The following is an 18,046-nucleotide window of genomic DNA, read 5'->3' on the forward strand; positions in this document are numbered from 1 at the left end:
ATGTTTTTACAATTTGCACTGTGAATGTTTTTACAATTTGCATTGTGATTGTTTTTACAATTTGCACTGTGAATGTTTTTACAATTTGCACTGTGATTGTTTTTACATTTTGCACTGTGAATGTTTCTCCAATTTGCACTGTGAATGTTTTTACAATTTGCACTGTGAATGTTTCTCCTGTTTCTTGGTGACTCCACTCCTCAGGTTATCTCTCTCCTTATCTTCGTCAACCAATCAGATGTCGGAGACATCCAATCAGATGTCGGAGATAGCCAATCAGATATTTCATATCAGTACACCAGAATTAACCAATCATAGGTCCCCGATCTAGCCAATTGCATCGCAGGATTTCAGGAGCCAATCAGACGGGAACTGGGATTGGCCAATGGCAAGCGGCGGAGGGTGGGGCCGACCCATAGTTTTCATTCGGCGCCGAATTTGAGGCGAATTTTACCCCGGCCCATGTCCCGGGAGCGGCCTCCGCGCCGCCGACATGTCATCGAGAATCGGGCCTTTCACTGTCAGCGGCTCTTGTCCCGTCAGGATGAGGCGGCCGGGCAGCGGCTCCGGAACGGCCACGGCTTCGGGCCCGGAGGCGGCGAGGCAGAGGCCGCTCTGGGCGGCAGCGGCACCGGCACCGGCACCGGCAGGCGGCTCCAAGAAAATCACTCACCCGGTGAAAGCCATCCTGGCAGGTGGGGCGGGGCGAGGGGAGGGAGCGCGGGGGGAGGGAGGTGGTGAGGGAGGAGGGGTGGCAGGGGTGAGGGGTGGCAGACGGGGGAGGGGGAGGGAGGAGGGGTTGGCAGACGGGGGAGGGTGAGGGAGGAGGGGGTGGCAGACGGGGGAGGGTGAGGGAGGAGGGGGTGGCAGACGGGGGAGGGTGAGGGAGGAGGGGTTGGCAGACGGGGGAGGGTGAGGGAGGAGGCGGTGGCAGACGGGGGAGGGTGAGGGAGGAGGGGGTGGCAGACGGGGGAGGGTGAGGGAGGAGGGGGTGGCAGACGGGGGAGGGTGAGGGAGGAGGCGGTGGCAGACGGGGGAGGGGGAGGGTGAGGGAGGAGGGGGTGGCAGACGGGGGAGGGTGAGGGAGGAGGGGGTGGCAGACGGGGGAGGGTGAGGGAGGAGGGGGTGGCAGACGGGGGAGGGTGAGGGAGGAGGGGGTGGCAGACTGGAGGGGAGGGTGAGGGAGGAGGGGTGGCAGACTGGAGGGGAGGGTGAGGGAGGAGGGGTGGCAGACTGGAGGGGAGGGGGGAGGGTGAGGGAGGAGGGGTGGCAGACTGGTGGGGAGGGTGAGGGAGGAGGGGTGGCAGACTGGAGGGGAGGGTGAGGGAGGAGGGGTGGCGGGGGGAGGGAGGAGGGGTGGCAGACTGGGGGGGAGGGGGAGGGAGGAGGGGTGGCAGACTGGAGGGGAGGGTGAGGGAGGAGGGGTGGCGGGGGGAGGGAGGAGGGGTGGCAGACTGGGGGGGAGGGGGAGGGAGGAGGGGTGGCAGACTGGAGGGGAGGGTGAGGGAGGAGGGGTGGCGGGGGGAGGGAGGAGGGGTGGCAGACTGGGGGGGAGGGAGGAGGGGTTGGCAGACGGGGGAGGGTGAGGGAGGAGGCGGTGGCAGACGGGGGAGGGGGAGGGTGAGGGAGGAGGGGGTGGCAGACGGGGGAGGGTGAGGGAGGAGGGGGTGGCAGACGGGGGAGGGTGAGGGAGGAGGGGGTGGCAGACGGGGGAGGGTGAGGGAGGAGGCGGTGGCAGACGGGGGAGGGGGAGGGTGAGGGAGGAGGGGGTGGCAGACGGGGGAGGGTGAGGGAGGAGGGGGTGGCAGACGGGGGAGGGTGAGGGAGGAGGGGGTGGCAGACGGGGGAGGGTGAGGGAGGAGGGGGTGGCAGACGGGGGAGGGTGAGGGAGGAGGGGGTGGCAGACGGGGGAGGGTGAGGGAGGAGGGGGTGGCAGACGGGGGAGGGTGAGGGAGGAGGGGGTGGCAGACGGGGGAGGGTGAGGGAGGAGGGGGTGGCAGACGGGGGAGGGTGAGGGAGGAGGGGGTGGCAGATGGGGGAGGGTGAGGGAGGAGGGGGTGGCAGACGGGGGAGGGTGAGGGAGGAGGGGGTGGCAGACGGGGGAGGGTGAGGGAGGAGGGGGTGGCAGACGGGGGAGGGTGAGGGAGGAGGGGTGGCAGACGGGGGAGGGTGAGGGAGGAGGGGGTGGCAGACGGGGGAGGGTGAGGGAGGAGGGGGTGGCAGACGGGGGAGGGTGAGGGAGGAGGGGGTGGCAGACGGGGGAGGGTGAGGGAGGAGGGGGTGGCAGACGGGGGAGGGTGAGGGAGGAGGGGGTGGCAGACGGGGGAGGGTGAGGGAGGAGGCGGTGGCAGACGGGGGAGGGGGAGGGAGGAGGGGGTGGCAGACGGGGGAGGGTGAGGGAGGAGGGGGTGGCAGACGGGGGAGGGTGAGGGAGGAGGGGGTGGCAGACGGGGGAGGGTGAGGGAGGAGGGGGTGGCAGACGGGGGAGGGTGAGGGAGGAGGGGGTGGCAGACGGGGGAGGGTGAGGGAGGAGGGGGTGGCAGACGGGGGAGGGTGAGGGAGGAGGGGGTGGCAGACGGGGGAGGGTGAGGGGAGGAGGGGGTGGCAGACTGGAGGGGAGGGTGAGGGAGGAGGGGTGGCAGACTGGAGGGGAGGGTGAGGGAGGAGGGGTGGCAGACTGGAGGGGAGGGGTGAGGGTGAGGGAGGAGGGGTGGCAGACTGGTGGGGAGGGTGAGGGAGGAGGGGTGGCAGACTGGAGGGGAGGGTGAGGGAGGAGGGGTGGCGGGGGGAGGGAGGAGGGGTGGCAGACTGGGGGGGAGGGGGAGGGAGGAGGGGTGGCAGTCTGGAGGGGAGGGTGAGGGAGGAGGGGTGGCGGGGGGAGGGAGGAGGGGTGGCAGACTGGGGGGGAGGGGGAGGGAGGAGGGGTGGCAGACTGGTGGGGAGGGTGAGGGAGGAGGGGTGGCAGACTGGAGGGGAGGGTGAGGGAGGAGGGGTGGCAGACTGGTGGGGAGGGGGGAGGGTGAGGGAGGAGGGGTGGCAGACAGGAGGGGAGGGTGAGGGAGGAGGGGTGGGAGGGGGGAGGGAAGTGAGGGGGAAGGGTGGGAGGGGAGGGAGCGAGTGGAGGGGGCAATGGGAAGGGAGGGGACGGAGCGAGGGGAAGGAGAGGAGTTGGGGCAGAGGGAAAGGAGGGGGCAGAGGGAAGGTAGCGAGGGAGGTGAGGGGGAAAGGATGGAGAGGGATGGAGATTTGTGGGTATGGTAGATGTAACAGGACTGGGGGGTTGCTGCTGAAGGAGGAGTGGTGGTGCTTAAGGGGCTGTGAAGGCTGGGGAAGGGGTGTGAGGATGGGGCAGTTTGGGCTACGAGGATGGAGGGAGTGTGCGAGTACTTGTGGGGGGTGTCAGGGAACTAAGAAGGGAGCACCGGGGTGTTAGTTGAGATTATCTTTAATTTGTGTGGTCACATCAATGAATCGTCTTTGTGTGGTGTAGGTGGACTGGCTGGTGGAATTGAAATCTGTATCACGTTTCCGACAGAGTATGTGAAAACACAGTTACAGCTTGATGAGAGAGCAAATCCTCCACGCTATAAGGGCATTGGTAAATACAGTTCCTTGTTATCAGGACGTAAACACTATATGTTATAAAGGGAATAGGTGAGAGATGCCTGCAAATTTTTACTGGCACAAAGACTCCCCCTCCCCTGTACTATGATGACACTGAAAATTAACCTCTCACTCTGCGACTGGAACTCTGAAGCCACAGGCTCCACACTAATATAGAGCTGTAGCTCCTTGTTCTACAGGGCCATCAGGAAGTAATGCTCACATTCCCACGCTACACAGGGCAGCCTGGTTAAAAATCCTGACACTGGCAGGTTACTTTGAGTTCACCGAGACAGGAGATGTACAGATTGTGGTTTCCTCTCTGCCTGCAGGGGAGCATTTGGGATGAATAGTTGGAATCCACTTCTCCCGGAGTGTGGGGGGTGGGGGAGAGGGACTTGTCAGTCTGTGGTATGATCATTCACTCAAGTAGCTAACTAGAGCAGTGAGCCAGACAATGGTATGTGGAACTGGAAGTGACAGTCAACCTCAGGAGGCAGGGATTGTCATTTGACAGGGATTGACCGAAAACAGACTGGGTGACCGCTTTGCGGAACACCTTCGGTCTGTCTGCAAGCATGACCCAGACCCTCCTGTCGCTTGCCATTTCAACACACCACCCTGCTCTCATGCCCACATGTCCGTCCTTGGCCTGCTGCAATGTTCCAGTGAAGCTCAACGCAAACTGGAGGAACAGCACCTCATTTTCCGACTAGGCACTTTACAGCCTCCCGGACTTAACATTGAGCTCAACAACTTCAGACCATGAACTCTCCTCCATCCCCACCCCTTTTTGAGCCCCTTTTTTCTAATAATTATTATATATTTTTTTAATATATTTTTTCTTTTCCCACCTATTTCTATTATTATTTTAAAAATTTATTTCCATTTATTGTTTTATCCCCACCTTTTAGCCTATTTCCATCCACTCCCCACTAGAGCCATCTGTCACTTGCTCATCCTGCTTTCCACCCTTAATGTCACCATTAGCACATCCTTTAGCTAATTTCACCACCGTCAACACCCCTTCGACCTTTTGTCTATGCAATCTCTCCTTTGCCTCCACCTATCACTGGCCCTCTATCCAGCTCCACCTGTTCTCCCCCCACCCCCCCAAGCAGCTTATATTTCACCACATTTCTATTTCTCTTTAGTTCTGAGGAAGAGTCATACGGATTCGAAACGTTAACTCTGTCTTTCTCTCCACAGATGCTGTCAGACCTGCTGAGTTTTTGCAGCAATTTTTGTTTCAGATTTCCAGCATCCGCAAAAAGTGTTTTGCTTTTATATTATTGTCATTTATAAAACTGTGAGCAGGGAGTGGGTTGAACGGGAGTTGATTGCCCACTTATGAGCTCCAGGAACTAACAATCTGCTCTCTTGGCAGTTGACTGTGTGCAAGTGACTGTTCGGGATCATGGAGTTAAAGGACTGTACCGAGGTCTTAGCTCTCTGCTCTATGGTTCCATTCCAAAATCAGCCATCAGGTAAGGGAATGAAACATCAGTCCAAGCAGAAAAAGTTAAGAGATGGAAAATAAAGGCCAGATAAGGAGCATGTATGTGGGCAAATATTTGAGATCAATGATATTGTTCAGTTTGATGAACAGTGGGGGTTTTCTGCCGCTGTACTTGCTGAGCGATGCTTTGCTTCAACATACTGAGAAATTCTTGAGTGGGTACCACTGCTTTCTGCTCAAAAACATAGAAATAGGAGCAAGAGTAGGTAGGCCATTTGGCCCCTCAAGCCTGCCCTGCCATCCCATAAGAACATGACTGATCAGATTGTGACCTCAAATCTACTTTCCTGGCTGCAGCCCTACATCCCACCCCCGGCCCCCATAATACTGTCGGGCAGCTTGATTCCATTTCTCCACCCCCCCACCCCCATATTTCTCTCTCTCCCCCCCCACCCCCATATTTCTCTCTCTCCCCGACCCCCATATTTCTCTCTCTCCCCGACCCCCATATTTCTCTCTCTCCCCGACCCCCATATTTCTCTCTCTCCCCGACCCCCATATTTCTCTCTCTCCACCCCCCCCCCATATTTCTCTCTCTCCACCCCCCCCCCATATTTCTCTCTCTCCACCCCCCCCCCATATTTCTCTCTCTCCCCCCCCCATATTTCTCTCTCTCCCCCCCCCCCCAAATTTCTCTCTCTTCCCCCCACCCCCATATTTCTCTCTCTCCCCCCCACCCCCATATTTCTCTCTCTCCCCCCCACCCCCATATTTCTCTCTCCCCCCCACCCCCATATTTCTCTCTCTCCCCCCCACCCCCATATTTCTCTCTCTCCCCCCCACCCCCATATTTCTCTCTCTCCCCCCCACCCCCATATTTCTCTCTCTCCCCCCCACCCCCATATTTCTCTCTCTCTCCCCCCCACCCCCATATTTCTCTCTCTCTCCCCCCCACCCCCATATTTCTCTCTCTCTCCCCCCCACCCCCATATTTCTCTCTCTCTCCCCCCCCACCCCCATATTTCTCTTTCTTCCCCCCCCCCTTTCTAATTCTATTTTAATCCATACCCCCTGGTTATTCACCTCACTGCTAAGGGGAATAGGTCCTTCCTTTCCCCTCTATCTAGACCCCTCAGAACGTTATACACCTCAATTAAATCTCCCTCAGCCTCCTCTGTTCTGTGTAAGGATCGAAAAGAAATGACTTTCATTTCTGTAGTGCCTTTCACATCCTCAGAACATCAACCAATGCGGTACTAAGTGTAGTCAATGTTGGATTGTAGGCAAGTATGGCAATCACTGTGCACAGCAAGCTCCCACAAGCAGCAAAGAGATAAATGGCACTGCCACCAGGCTTGACACTGTCTAAATGATCTTATTTGTCTTTCCTTTATTTTGTCCTCAGGTTTGGAATGTTTGAATTTCTGAATAATCGGATGATTGATGAGAAGGGGGTGCTGACTATGTGGCGGAGCTTTCTGTGTGGCCTGGGAGCTGGGGTGGCTGAAGCTGTGTTGGTTGTATGCCCCATGGAGACGGTAAAGGTAATGTCACGTCCTCACACTGTGCCCAGGAGTGAAAAAGTCCCATCAGAGAACGATGGCAGAGTATTTATGTGGAATCATTAACAAAAGAACATATCTTAATATTTGGATTATTTCAACTGAACTCATTTAGGTAAATTTTTTGGCGCTTGTGAACCAGGCTTGGTTTTGGTAACTCGGTAACCAGTGAATCTCTTATATATTCTGTGCAATATAACTTTTTTTATACATTCATGGGATGTTGGCTTCGCTGGCTGGGCCAGCGTTTATTGCCCATCCCCTAATTGCCCGTGAGAAGTTGGTGGTGAGCTGCCTTCTTGAACCTAAGTCCTTTCTCTCAATCCCTTTGTTCATTGTTGAAATTGATTTGAGCTCTTATCCTTGTTTTTTCTCTTTGTAGGTGAAGTTTATTCATGACCAGAGTTCACTTAGTCCGAAATACCATGGGTTTTTCCATGGTGTCCGGGGGATTATTCGAGAACAAGGTAGGCCAGTCAGTCTGATCTCAGTGGTGGGGAAACTATTGGAAGTAACTCTGAGGGACAGAATTAATCTACACTTGGAGAGGCAGATCTTAATCAAGGACAGTCAGTATGGTTTTGTTAAGGGGAGGTCATGTCTGACCAATTTGATTGAATTTTTCCATGAGGTGACCAGATGTGTAGATGAGGGCAATGCATTTGACATAGTCTACTTGGACTTCAGCAAGGCTTTTGATAAGTCCCGCATGGGAGACTGATAACGAAGGTAAGAGCCCAAGGCAATTTGGCAAATTGGATCCAGAATTGGCTGAATGGCAGGAAGCAGAGGGTGATGGTCGAGGGGTGTTTTTGTGACTGGATGCGTGTGTCCAGTGAGGTTCCACAGGGATCGGTGTTGGGTCCCTTGCTGTTTGTGGTATATATAAACGATTTAGACTTGAATGTAGGAGGGTTGATTAGTAAGTTCGCGGATGACATGAAAATTTGTGAGGTGGTAAATAGTGAGGAGGGTAGCCTTAGATTACAGGAGTATATAGACGGGCTGATCAGTGGCAAATGGAATTTAATCCGGATAAGTGAGAGGTGATGCATTTGGGCAGGACAAACAATTCACGGGAATACACGATGAATGGTAGGACCCTGGGAAGTACCGAGGATCAGAGGGACTTTGGTGTGCATGTCCACTGGTCCCTTAACGTAGCGGGACAGGTAGATAAGGTGGTTAAGAAGGCATATGGGATACTTGCTTTTATTAGGCGAGGCATAGAATATAAGAGCAGGGAGGAACTGTATAAAATGCTGGTTAGGCCATAGCTAGAGTATTGCGTGCAGTTCTGGAATCCACATTATAGAAGGATGTGATTGCACTAGAGAGAGTGCAGAGGAGATTTACCAGGATGTTTCCTGGGATGGAGAGTTTTAGTTATGAGGAGAGATAGGATAGACTGGGGTTATTTTCCTTGGAGCAGAGGAGATTGAGGGGGTACATGATTGAGGTGTATAAAATTATGAGAGGCATAGATAGGGTAGACAGGAAGGAACTTCCCCTTGGTGGAGGGATCAATAACCAGGGGGCATAGACTTAAGATAAGGGGCAGGAGGTTTAGAGGGGATGTGAAGAAGAATTTTTTCACCCAGAGGATGGTGGGAATCTGGAACTCACTGTCTGAAAGGGTGGTCGAGGCAGAAACCCTCATAACGTTTAAGAAGTATTTGGATGTGCACTTGCAATGCCATGGCATACAAGGCTATGGGCCTAGTGCTGGAAAATGGGATTAGAATAGTTAGGTACTTGTTTGGCCGGCACAGACTCGATGGTCCGAAGGGCCTTTTTCTGTGCTGTAGACCTCTATGACTATGACTTTTCACGTAGTCTAATACCTCCTGAGAATGTAGGCCTGTCAAATGCCAAAATCAAACAATACAGTAAGCACTATGAGAATTTCCTACTGTCTCTCGTTATTATTCATTCTTGAGGTGTGGGTAGTACTGGCACAGCAGCATTCCCTGCCCATTCGTAGACTCTGGGGCTAAAGGCCAGTGTAATGTGTGACTGTAATCATTAATAGGGGCTGAAGGATTAATGAGCTAGCTGATGGGTTTTGATGAGTGGGTTCAGTTCCACAGCTTGTAATGGTGAGTTTTGAATGTGCACCCTCTGGATTTCTAGTCCTGTGCCAGCGCCATTGCATTACTATAATAAAAGCAAAAAACTGCAGATATTGGAGATCGGAAATAAAAACAAGACAGGAAAATCTCAGCAGGTCTGACAGCATCTGTGGAGAGAGAAAAACATTTCAAGTCGAATATGACTCCTCTTCAAAGCTTATCTTCTGAAGAAGAGTCATACATTGGAATCGAAATATTAACTGTTTCTCTCTCCACAGATGCTGCTAGACTTAGAGTTTTTCCAGCACTTTGTGTTTATACTGCTGCATTACTGTCTCTCAACCCACCCCAGACACCTGTCATAAGAACATAAGAATTAGGAGCAGGAGTAGGCCACTCGGCCCTTTGAGCCTGCTCCACCATTCAATAAGATCATGGCTGATCTAACTTTAGCTTCAACTTCATGTTCCTGCCTAACCCCTATAACCTTTCACCCCCTTGCCTATCAAGAATCTATCTGCCTCTGCCTTAAAAATATTCAAATAATAAAATAAAAATATTCTGTCTCCACTGCCTTTTGAGAAGAGTTCCAAATACTCCCAACCCTCAGAGTGAAAATTTCTCCTCATCTCTTGTCTTAAATGGGTGATTCCTTATTTTTAAACAGTGACCCCTAGTTCTAGATTCTCCCACAAGAGGAAACACCCTCTCCACATCAATCCTGACATGACCCCTCAGGATCTTATATGTTTTGATCAAGTCACCTCTTACTCTTCTAATCTCCAATGGATACAAGCCTGGTCTGCCCAACCTTTCCTCATAAGACAACCTGTCCATTCCTGGTATTAATCTAGTAAACCTTCTGTGAACTGCTTCCAACGTACTTGCATCCTTTCCCAAATAAGGTGACTAATACTGTACACAGAACTCTAGATGTGGTCTCACCAATGCCCTGTATAACTGAAGCATAACCTCCCTACTCTTGCATTCAATTCCCCTCGCAATAAATGACTTGCTTCCCTAATTACTTGCTTTACCTGCATACTAACCTTTTGCGATTCATGCACTAGGACATCCAGATCCCTCTGCATCTCAGAGCTCTGCAATTTCTCACAGTTTAGATAATGCTTTTTTTATTCTTTCTGACAAAATGGACAGTTTTGCATTTTCCCACATTATACTCCATTTACCAGACCTTTGCCCACTCACTTAACCTATCTATATCTGTTTGTAGCCTCCTTGTGTCCTCTTCTCAATTTACTTTCCTCCCTATCTTTGTCATCAGCAAATTTAGCGACCATGCCTTTCTTTCATCCAAATCATTTATATAAATTGTAAAAGGTTGAGGCCCCTGCACTGACCTCTGACACACCACTCATCACATCCTGCCAACCAGAAAATGACCCAATTATGCCAACTTTCTGTTTCCTGATAGCTAGCCAATCTTTTATCCATGCCAGTATGTTACCCCCTACACCATAAGCTTCTATTTTCTGCAATAACCTTTGATGTGGGACCTTATCAAATGCCTTCTGGAAATCTAAGTAGAATACATCCACTGGTTCCCCTTTATCCACAGCATGTTACTTCAAAGAACTCCAATAAATTAGTTAAACATGATATCCCTTTCACAAAACTATGTTGACTCCTTAAATTTATCTAAGTGCCCTGTTATAATGTCTTTAATAATAGCTACTAACAATTTCCCTATGACAGATGTTAAGCTATAGTTTCCTGCTTTCTGTCTCTCTCCCTTTTTTGACTAAGAAGTTACATTTGCTACTTTCCATTCTAATGGAACCCTCTCCAAATTTAGTGAATTTTGGAAAATTTAAACAAGTGCATCAACTATCTCACTGGCCACTTCTTTTAAGACCCCAGAATGAAATCCATCAGGTCACAGGGACTTATCAGCCTGCAGCTCCAAAAATTGCTTAGTACTGTGAGTAACTAAGTTTCTGGTGATTGTAATTTTCCTGAGTTCCTCCCTCCCTTCCAATTCCTGATTTACAGCTATTTCTGGGATGTTACTTGTATCCTCTGTAGTGGAGACCAATGTAAAATACCTGTTCAATTCATCTACCAGCTCCTTATTTTCCATTATTGATTCCCCAGGCTCTCTTTTTATAGGACCAACTGTTAACTCTTTTTAAAATATCTGTAGAAACTCTTACTATATGTCTTTATATTTCTAGCTAGCTTTCTCTTGTACTCTAAATTTTCCCCTCTAGTTAATCTTTTAGTCATTATTTTTGCTGTTTTTATATTCTGTCCAATCTTCTGACCTGCCACCCATCTTTGAGCGATTTATATGGTTTTTCTTTGAGTTTGATTCTATCTTTAACTTTTTTATTAACCACGGATGGTGGGTCCTCCCCTTGGAAGTTTTCTTTCTCGTTGGAATGTATCTATTCTGTGTTTTCTGAAATATCCCATGTCTGCCACTGAATCTCTATTGACCTACCCCTTAATCTAATTTGCAAGTTCACTTTAGCCAGCTCTGCTTTCATGCCCTCATAATTGCCCTTATTTAACTTTAAATATTAGTCTTAGACCCACTCTTCTCTCCTTCAAACTGTATGTAAAATTCAATTATATTAAGTTTATTGCTACCTAGGGGCGCCTACACGGAGGTCATTAATTAATCCTATCTCCTTGGTCAGTACCAGGTCTAGTATAGCCTGATCTCTGGTTAGTGCCAGAACATGCTGTTCTAAAAAACTACCCTGAAAACATTGTATGAATTCCTCATCTAGGCCACCTTTAAATCTAGATTTTAAACTCAATCATCAAGTTCCAAACCTAGTTCAGAGTCTTGGTCAGTGTTGTCCAGTAGAAATTGCCAACGAACCCTCACATAATTTTAGCCACATGTGCTAATTTCAGTAGAAAACACCTCTCGCATACTCACAATAAACCTAATTCACACTAGGCCATATTCCAGAAATCTAGGTGGTGAGGGATGGAACTGGAGCCAATCTTTACACACTTTCATTAGCCTTTATCTCAGTTTCGTCTGTTCTTTATACAGGAGCACAAGTGAATCCCCAGTTAATATCCACCACCTCCATACAATTAAATATAATGGATATACAATTAACACACTGCTTTTCTTGCTGTTTTACCAGCAAATGCACAAACAGGTTAAAGTTCACACACACACCGAGTATTTGTGTATTGAGATCATGTGATCAGCAACAGTGCCTGTTGCCCATTTTCCTATTCAGAAATGCAGTTAGCCACATCCGGATTCTCAGACAGACACATGTGGCTAACATATTGGATAACTCTGGTCTAGTGTCCAATGGACAGGGTACTGAGGACCAGTGAACCTCATCGAGTCACTGCCTTTGTGGTGGGGAAAGGAATGGCATTGAGAGAGGAAGAGGGAGGGTCTCCCCAGCACCCCCACGGAATCCCTGTTTATTCAGAGATAATTGAGGAAATTCTCACTGAGGTATTTTGTTATCTCTCTCAGGTCTTCGAGGAACATACCAGGGGTTGACAGCCACTGTCCTCAAACAGGGCTCGAACCAAGCAATCCGCTTCTTTGTGATGACAACACTACGCAATTGGTATAAAGGTGAGCGGTCAGTGAGGGACATCATCCCATCCCCTTTACCCATTGGGAGTTAGAGAGGGAGGGGAGGGGTCTGGGGCATTACTTCCTGGGGTCGGCACTGGGTGAGAGCCCATTCCCCAGGTGAGGAGGATGTTGAATCTCTGTCCCTTTTACATTGCAGGCTTTGGGTCTTTGTGGAAAGCCTAGGGCAGTCGGTACAGATAAAGCATTACTGTGGAAATGAGATGGTTGGGAGCATTCCCAGCCCCCTTGCCTCACTTTTCTGCCGTTGCCCTGGAAGTTGCTCAGACCTAAGGGGGTGTCCGAGGAAGCCAGCATTGGGTCTTGGACCAATGGTACATTCTGAATGCGATCAAAAATGTGATGCAAGTTGGCTCGATAATGCAATTGGAATTGAATTACTGAGAGGTTCTGTGTTTTCAGGTAATGATCCAAATAAACCAATTAACCCATTTATCACGGCTGCATTTGGAGCTACTGCTGGTGCGACCAGTGTCTTCGGGAATACCCCACTGGATGTGGTGAAGACGAGGATGCAGGTGAGACGCAGGGCATTGTAGGGGGTGAGATCAGTACTTGATGCAGATTAAAATGCTTAACTACATGTGCTGCAAATAAACAAAGACTTGCATTTCTATAGCGCCTTTCGCCATCTCAGGATGTCCCAAAGCACTTCAGACCAAGTCCTTTTGCAGTGTGGTCACTGTTGTGATATCGGAAATCTTAGATAAAGACAGAGGTGGGGTTGGGACCCACTCTGCCCTGTGGGAAGGAACCGGGTGTGCTGGTAAGACTGGTTCCTGGAACTGACTGCCATGTTCCCATTTGATTGCTGCCACCCTAATGGGGCTGTTTCCTTATGTGACTCTGGGTGCTGCCTGACTCGAGTGGGAGCCTCATTAATCAATGCAAATTGGGCGCCTATGATTTCTTCCAGACCCTGAGGGAAATTTAACTGCTGACTGATTTGGGTGCCTACCACTTTGTAACCTGGTGAGGAAGGAAGAGGAGGCTTTCTTGGATAAAGCAAAAATCTTACAATGAGTTCTTAGTCCCAACAAGAAAAGTCTCCACTGCCCATCTTTTTCCCCCCCACCAACCCTGTAGCACTAACCATGAATGGCCCCTCATGCCCTCCTCCCATGACGTACCGCTGACTCTGACCCTGCCTGAATCTGGTCAGCTTGCTCCTTTGGCCCCTTTCGGTTGGGCAGCTTTTGCTGCAGGAGGCAAACGAGATCCAGGTAAGGACTATTCTTCCTCATCTCTTCAAGGAGAACCTACAGTCCCAACATCACAGTGCCTGTTTCTCTTAGCTGATTCCAGGGCTTTCTCCTACTCTGAAATCTGTCCTGGGTTTTCGTCATGCTTTCTGTGAATAATGTCTTGATGTTAGCCCTCTCCTTGAAGCTTGGTCCTGGTGTCTAGTGAGACAGTGTTCTAGATCTAGATCTTACCTTTTCTGCACTGTTTATTGTCGAATATACTTCAATAAGGGACCCTCTCAGCCACCTCTCATCAAGATTCTTCTTGTAACTCTGGTGCCAGGGTTCAGCCTTGTCACTGCCTTCTGGTTTAACTGTCTCCCTGTGTCATGCTGACCTGAGCTGGACATAGTGTTCAACGTGGTTCGACTGGACCAGAGCCCTCTGCTGCTTCAACAAGAGCTGCTCTGACACTTACTCTGCCATTGAGAGTAATAGAGGTCAGCTTCCAATGGAGGGGGCCGGAGAGCAGCTAGCAAGCAATATCCCTCAAATATTTCAATTGTTTGCACAAAGCTTTATCTGTTTGTGTACTCTTCACCCCACACCCCCCCCCCCCCCCCCCCCCACCACCACCAACTGTCGATGCCCACTGTGCAGTACTGAGGGAGTGCAGCACTGATGCAGGTACCACCTTTTCAGATGAGCCACTAAACCAAATCTGCCCTTTTGTGTATACGAAAGATGAGCAAGGAAGTTCTTTTGTCTGTGACATCTTTTGGTGGTTATCTCCTCCTATCACTGCTTGCTTGTCCCAACAACCACCCCACCCCACCCCCCCAAACCAGCTTATATTTCACCCCTCTCCTATTCTTTCTTAGTTCTGTTGAAGGGTCATGAGGACTCGAAACGTCAACTGTACTCTTCTCCACCGATGCTGCCAGACCTGCTGATTTTTTCCAGGTATTTTTTATTTTTTGTTTTGGATTTCCAGCATCCGCAGTTTTTTGTTTTTATTTTAGTTCTCCCCCGAGTTTATCCATCGCCCAACGTCATTAAATACAGATGATCTGGTTGTTTATCACTGCTGTTCGTTGGCTCTTTGAGTGCCCATTGGCTGCTGCATTTCTTACATTAAAACAGTGACTTTATAAAGTGTTTTAGGGCGCCCTGAGATTGTGAAAGGTGCTATAGAAATAGCCTTTTCCTTTGCCATGGTGTGTACTGCAGCCTGGTGTATTTGGGAAATTACTATGTTCTTATTTCCATACCCCTTTTCATTGTAGAGTCTAGAGGCCTCCAAGTACAAGAACACACTGGATTGTGCATATCAGATCCTTAAAAATGAGGGATTATTTGCGTAAGTATTGACATGTTAAAATTTTTCTGCCTGCTCTGGACTGGGAGAGTCCGAATGCCCTTGCATTTTTCCTAAAAGGCCATCCCCTTGTGTGCTGCAGGTTTTACAAAGGAACGGTTCCACGTTTGGCCAGAGTGTGTCTTGATGTGGCCATTGTCTTCGTCATTTATGAGGAGGTTGTCAAAATTCTCAACAAGATCTGAAAGACTGACTAAGGAGAGTCAGCACCTGCACGGCGTAGCCTCTGTCTTGCATCTGTCTGTTTCTCTGACGTTCAGTATTGCACAATCCAGGCCAGCTTTCCTATCAACTCCAGTTGCCAAAGAAGTGCATCATAACTAAGTTAAAATGGACTCATTGTCAAAACTGCCTTAGTGACTGCGGACATTTGGGGAGGTACTCAACACCCTCAGCTGCTTGTTTCTGAAAGGAGTGCAAATGGGCCACTTATTCCCTCTTGCTACCTGTTTTGACGGTTTCCATGCCATGTCCTGTTTCCAGTGGAACATGTTTGCAAAGTCTCCGTTCTTTAACCCTTTTTGGATACTTTGCTAATCACAGAGCTTGATCCCAGGGGCTGGGGGTGAGACAGCATGTCAATCCATGCTGAAACAGCTCCACTAGGATTAAGCTGCTTTTCTCGCTAACACACAGTGCCAGGCCTGTTACCTTTATTTAAAAAAAAAAGCCCAAAATAGTTTTTGGGTAATTGTATTCTTAATCTCCTTGTAGTGTTTGTTTTAAATGTTGTTTTTCCGGATTCTCAGGTTACTGTTCTGTTAAAATACATGTGAATATTTAATTTTGTTTCTAGAATTGGAGTTTTGTGTCTCTGAAGGTCCAGCCTATCCCGTGCCACTCCCCACTCCTGGTGTTTCAGGCTGGAATGTCTCATGTGATGCGTGCCTCCAAAAATGTAGAACCTCGAGCCTTATTTTGGCATCTGGACATAAGCTTTGCAGCTGGGATTACCAGCGAGAGGTCAGGATCAGGAACCCTGTCCGACTCTTATCTTTCCCCTTCTCCCTTGTTTGTACGCTGTTGATTGAAGCTACTGTGGTTGAGGTCAGCTTACCAGGCACAGATGAAATGCAAGCATTCCCAAAGGCACAGGCTCGGGTGGCGCTGTGCTTGCCTGGCTGAGCCCCATGGGGGAGCCCTGGCCTTGTCTGAGGCAGTGTTGTGCCCTTTCTCAATCGGGTGTTGGGCGACGGCAGGAGTTGGAATTCCAGGGATGGTAAACACTCCCCTGAATAGTTGAAATGCTCACTGCTGTAGAGATTATGTTATCTGCACTGTTTACAAGCCACAGTGGGTTGCGAGGGATACCCAGTGTTGTCAGAATAGCACCACTGAGTGCAGTGATTCTGCAGGGTTTGACCAATAGAAATCAGTCTATCTACTGTGTTGCTATGGTAACCTTGTTTTAGACAAGTACTAATTTTAGATGAAAATGCCTCTCAATTCGGGTGCATTTGATTCATACATGAATATTTACTAAATAAATATCACCCACTATTCAATAACTACACAAATAATAACTGATCAAAATACATAGAATGTTCTTCACAGAAACGGGCCATTCGGCCCAGCTGCTCCATGCTGGTGCTTATGTTCCACACGAGTCTGACACTGCCCGTGCACTGCTGATGGAGTGCTGCAGTGTTGGAGGAGCTGTCCTTCGGATGAGACGTTGAACTGAGACCCTGTCTGTACTTTTAGGTGGATGTCAAAAACCTCATGGCAAAATTTGAAGAGCAGGGGAATTATGTAGCACCCAATTAACGGCTGACTAGATCAGCTTCAGCAGCGAATTGCAGTGTTAGCTACGATGCCCTGGCCAATATTTATCCCTAGACCACACAGCCAGAGAAAATCAGAGAAAAACCCTGGGCTAATTTGGGGAGAAATAATCTGGGAAATTTGAAACGCGTGCAGGCGATTGTTCTGGCTCTGAGTTTCCTGCAGTACCTCCCAGCCAGAAACTGGTCTAAGCCTCACTTGGAGGAATTCAGTGAATCAGCACCCACCACACGAGACAGCAGTGATTCATTATTCTCTGGAGAAAAGAACAACCTCCTGACATCTAACCTGGATCTGGCCTGGTGCATCCCTGGTCCTCCCCTAATCAATTTAATTGGAGTTGGTGACATAAGTTGAAGAGGCAACTGTCTGGACTTTACAGCACAGAAACAGTCGCCGCCCTCAGCCCTAATCCCTCCGGCCGCGCCGCTCTGGGCCCTGACCCCCTGCCCTCGGCCCTGCACTGGGAGTATCTGCCTGGATTGTGAACTTGAATCTCTGGAGTTGGACTTGCCTCTGAAGCAGAAGGTCAGGGGTTGGGAGCTCCCCGCTGCCCACTGACCCACAGCTGACAACTAGTTTCATTAACCATACTGAATTCCGACGCTGAATCTGGATTCCCCGTGAAAAGCTGGCCTATTAAGAAAGATTTTTCCACAATACGGTTAAACTCTTTTTATTTTAATCTTAAGTGAGCTGCTACATCTGTGTAGGTGGCCTTTATTTTTCTGCTGTGAACACTGAAAATGGTGTGGTTTATATTCGCTGAGGATGCCTCCTCTCCGATTGCTGCAAAACATTGGTGCTGCCACCTGCGATGCTGCTCTTTGACTCTGCCAGGCTGGGAGAGTGGGCAAGGCACTGAGCCCACTGTGCCTCTCCCTCCCCAGTCTCGACAGTCGAGAGGAAGGGGGATTTACTCGTAACGCCGCAGGTGGTTGTAGAGCGACTGGACATAGGTGAACACGCACATGGGGTCCGGTTTGTTCCCCATCACCATCATGTCCTCCACTTCAATCAGCCTGTCGCATTGGGCCATCTTCCTGTAACATCAAGAACAAAGATAAAACTTGCATTTATGTCGTGCCTTTCATCACCTTGCTACTTCAGAATGCTGCTTCACGGGCAACGTTGCACTTATGTCAGAAATGCAGCAGCCAATTTACACACAGCAAGTTGTTGGCCAGGGCACTGGTGAGATCTCTCTTCTTAGAAATGGGGGCCATCGGTTAACATCTCATCTGAAAGGCAGCACCTTGAAAGAAGTTGACCGATTGAGATCTGTAAGTGTGAACAGGGACCTGGGATCTGTGGAGCTGAAGATACTGCTGCCCTGTGCCATTTCCTGGGGCCTCCAGGCAATCAAACTCTCAAAGCTTCGTTTTTAAAAAATATTCTT

General features: G+C 49.7%; 2 protein-coding genes across 3 annotated transcripts in view; one reads left to right on the forward strand and one right to left on the reverse strand.

Moving 5' to 3' along the window:
• Positions 1–384: 384 nt before the first annotated feature.
• Positions 385–16,352, forward strand: LOC144684172 (tricarboxylate transport protein, mitochondrial-like). Of its 2 annotated transcripts, XM_078547831.1 has the most exons (9): positions 385–695; positions 3,491–3,598; positions 4,991–5,090; positions 6,468–6,606; positions 7,007–7,091; positions 12,175–12,279; positions 12,703–12,818; positions 14,771–14,844; positions 14,945–16,352. In XM_078547831.1, exons 1-9 carry the CDS (start codon positions 494–496, stop codon positions 15,045–15,047), a joined length of 1,032 nt encoding a protein of 343 aa, XP_078403957.1. In that variant the 5' UTR covers positions 385–493; the 3' UTR covers positions 15,048–16,352. The 2 variants fall into 2 exon arrangements, with proteins under 2 accessions (XP_078403957.1, XP_078403958.1); XM_078547832.1 differs by lacking the exon at positions 4,991–5,090 and having other exon boundaries at positions 681–695.
• Positions 16,353–17,307: 955 nt separating this feature from the next.
• smtnl (smoothelin, like) overlaps positions 17,308–18,046 on the reverse strand; it is a 45,486-nt gene continuing 44,747 nt past the window's right edge. The window contains exon 8 of the mRNA XM_078548289.1: positions 17,308–17,690. Coding sequence (XP_078404415.1) covers positions 17,564–17,690 — 127 coding nt within the window. The 3' untranslated portion in view covers positions 17,308–17,563. The remainder of the gene's footprint in view (positions 17,691–18,046) is intronic.

This window comes from Cetorhinus maximus, chromosome 9, assembly GCF_964194155.1.
Source record: "Cetorhinus maximus chromosome 9, sCetMax3.hap1.1, whole genome shotgun sequence".
Classification (NCBI taxonomy): Eukaryota; Metazoa; Chordata; class Chondrichthyes; order Lamniformes; family Cetorhinidae; genus Cetorhinus; species Cetorhinus maximus.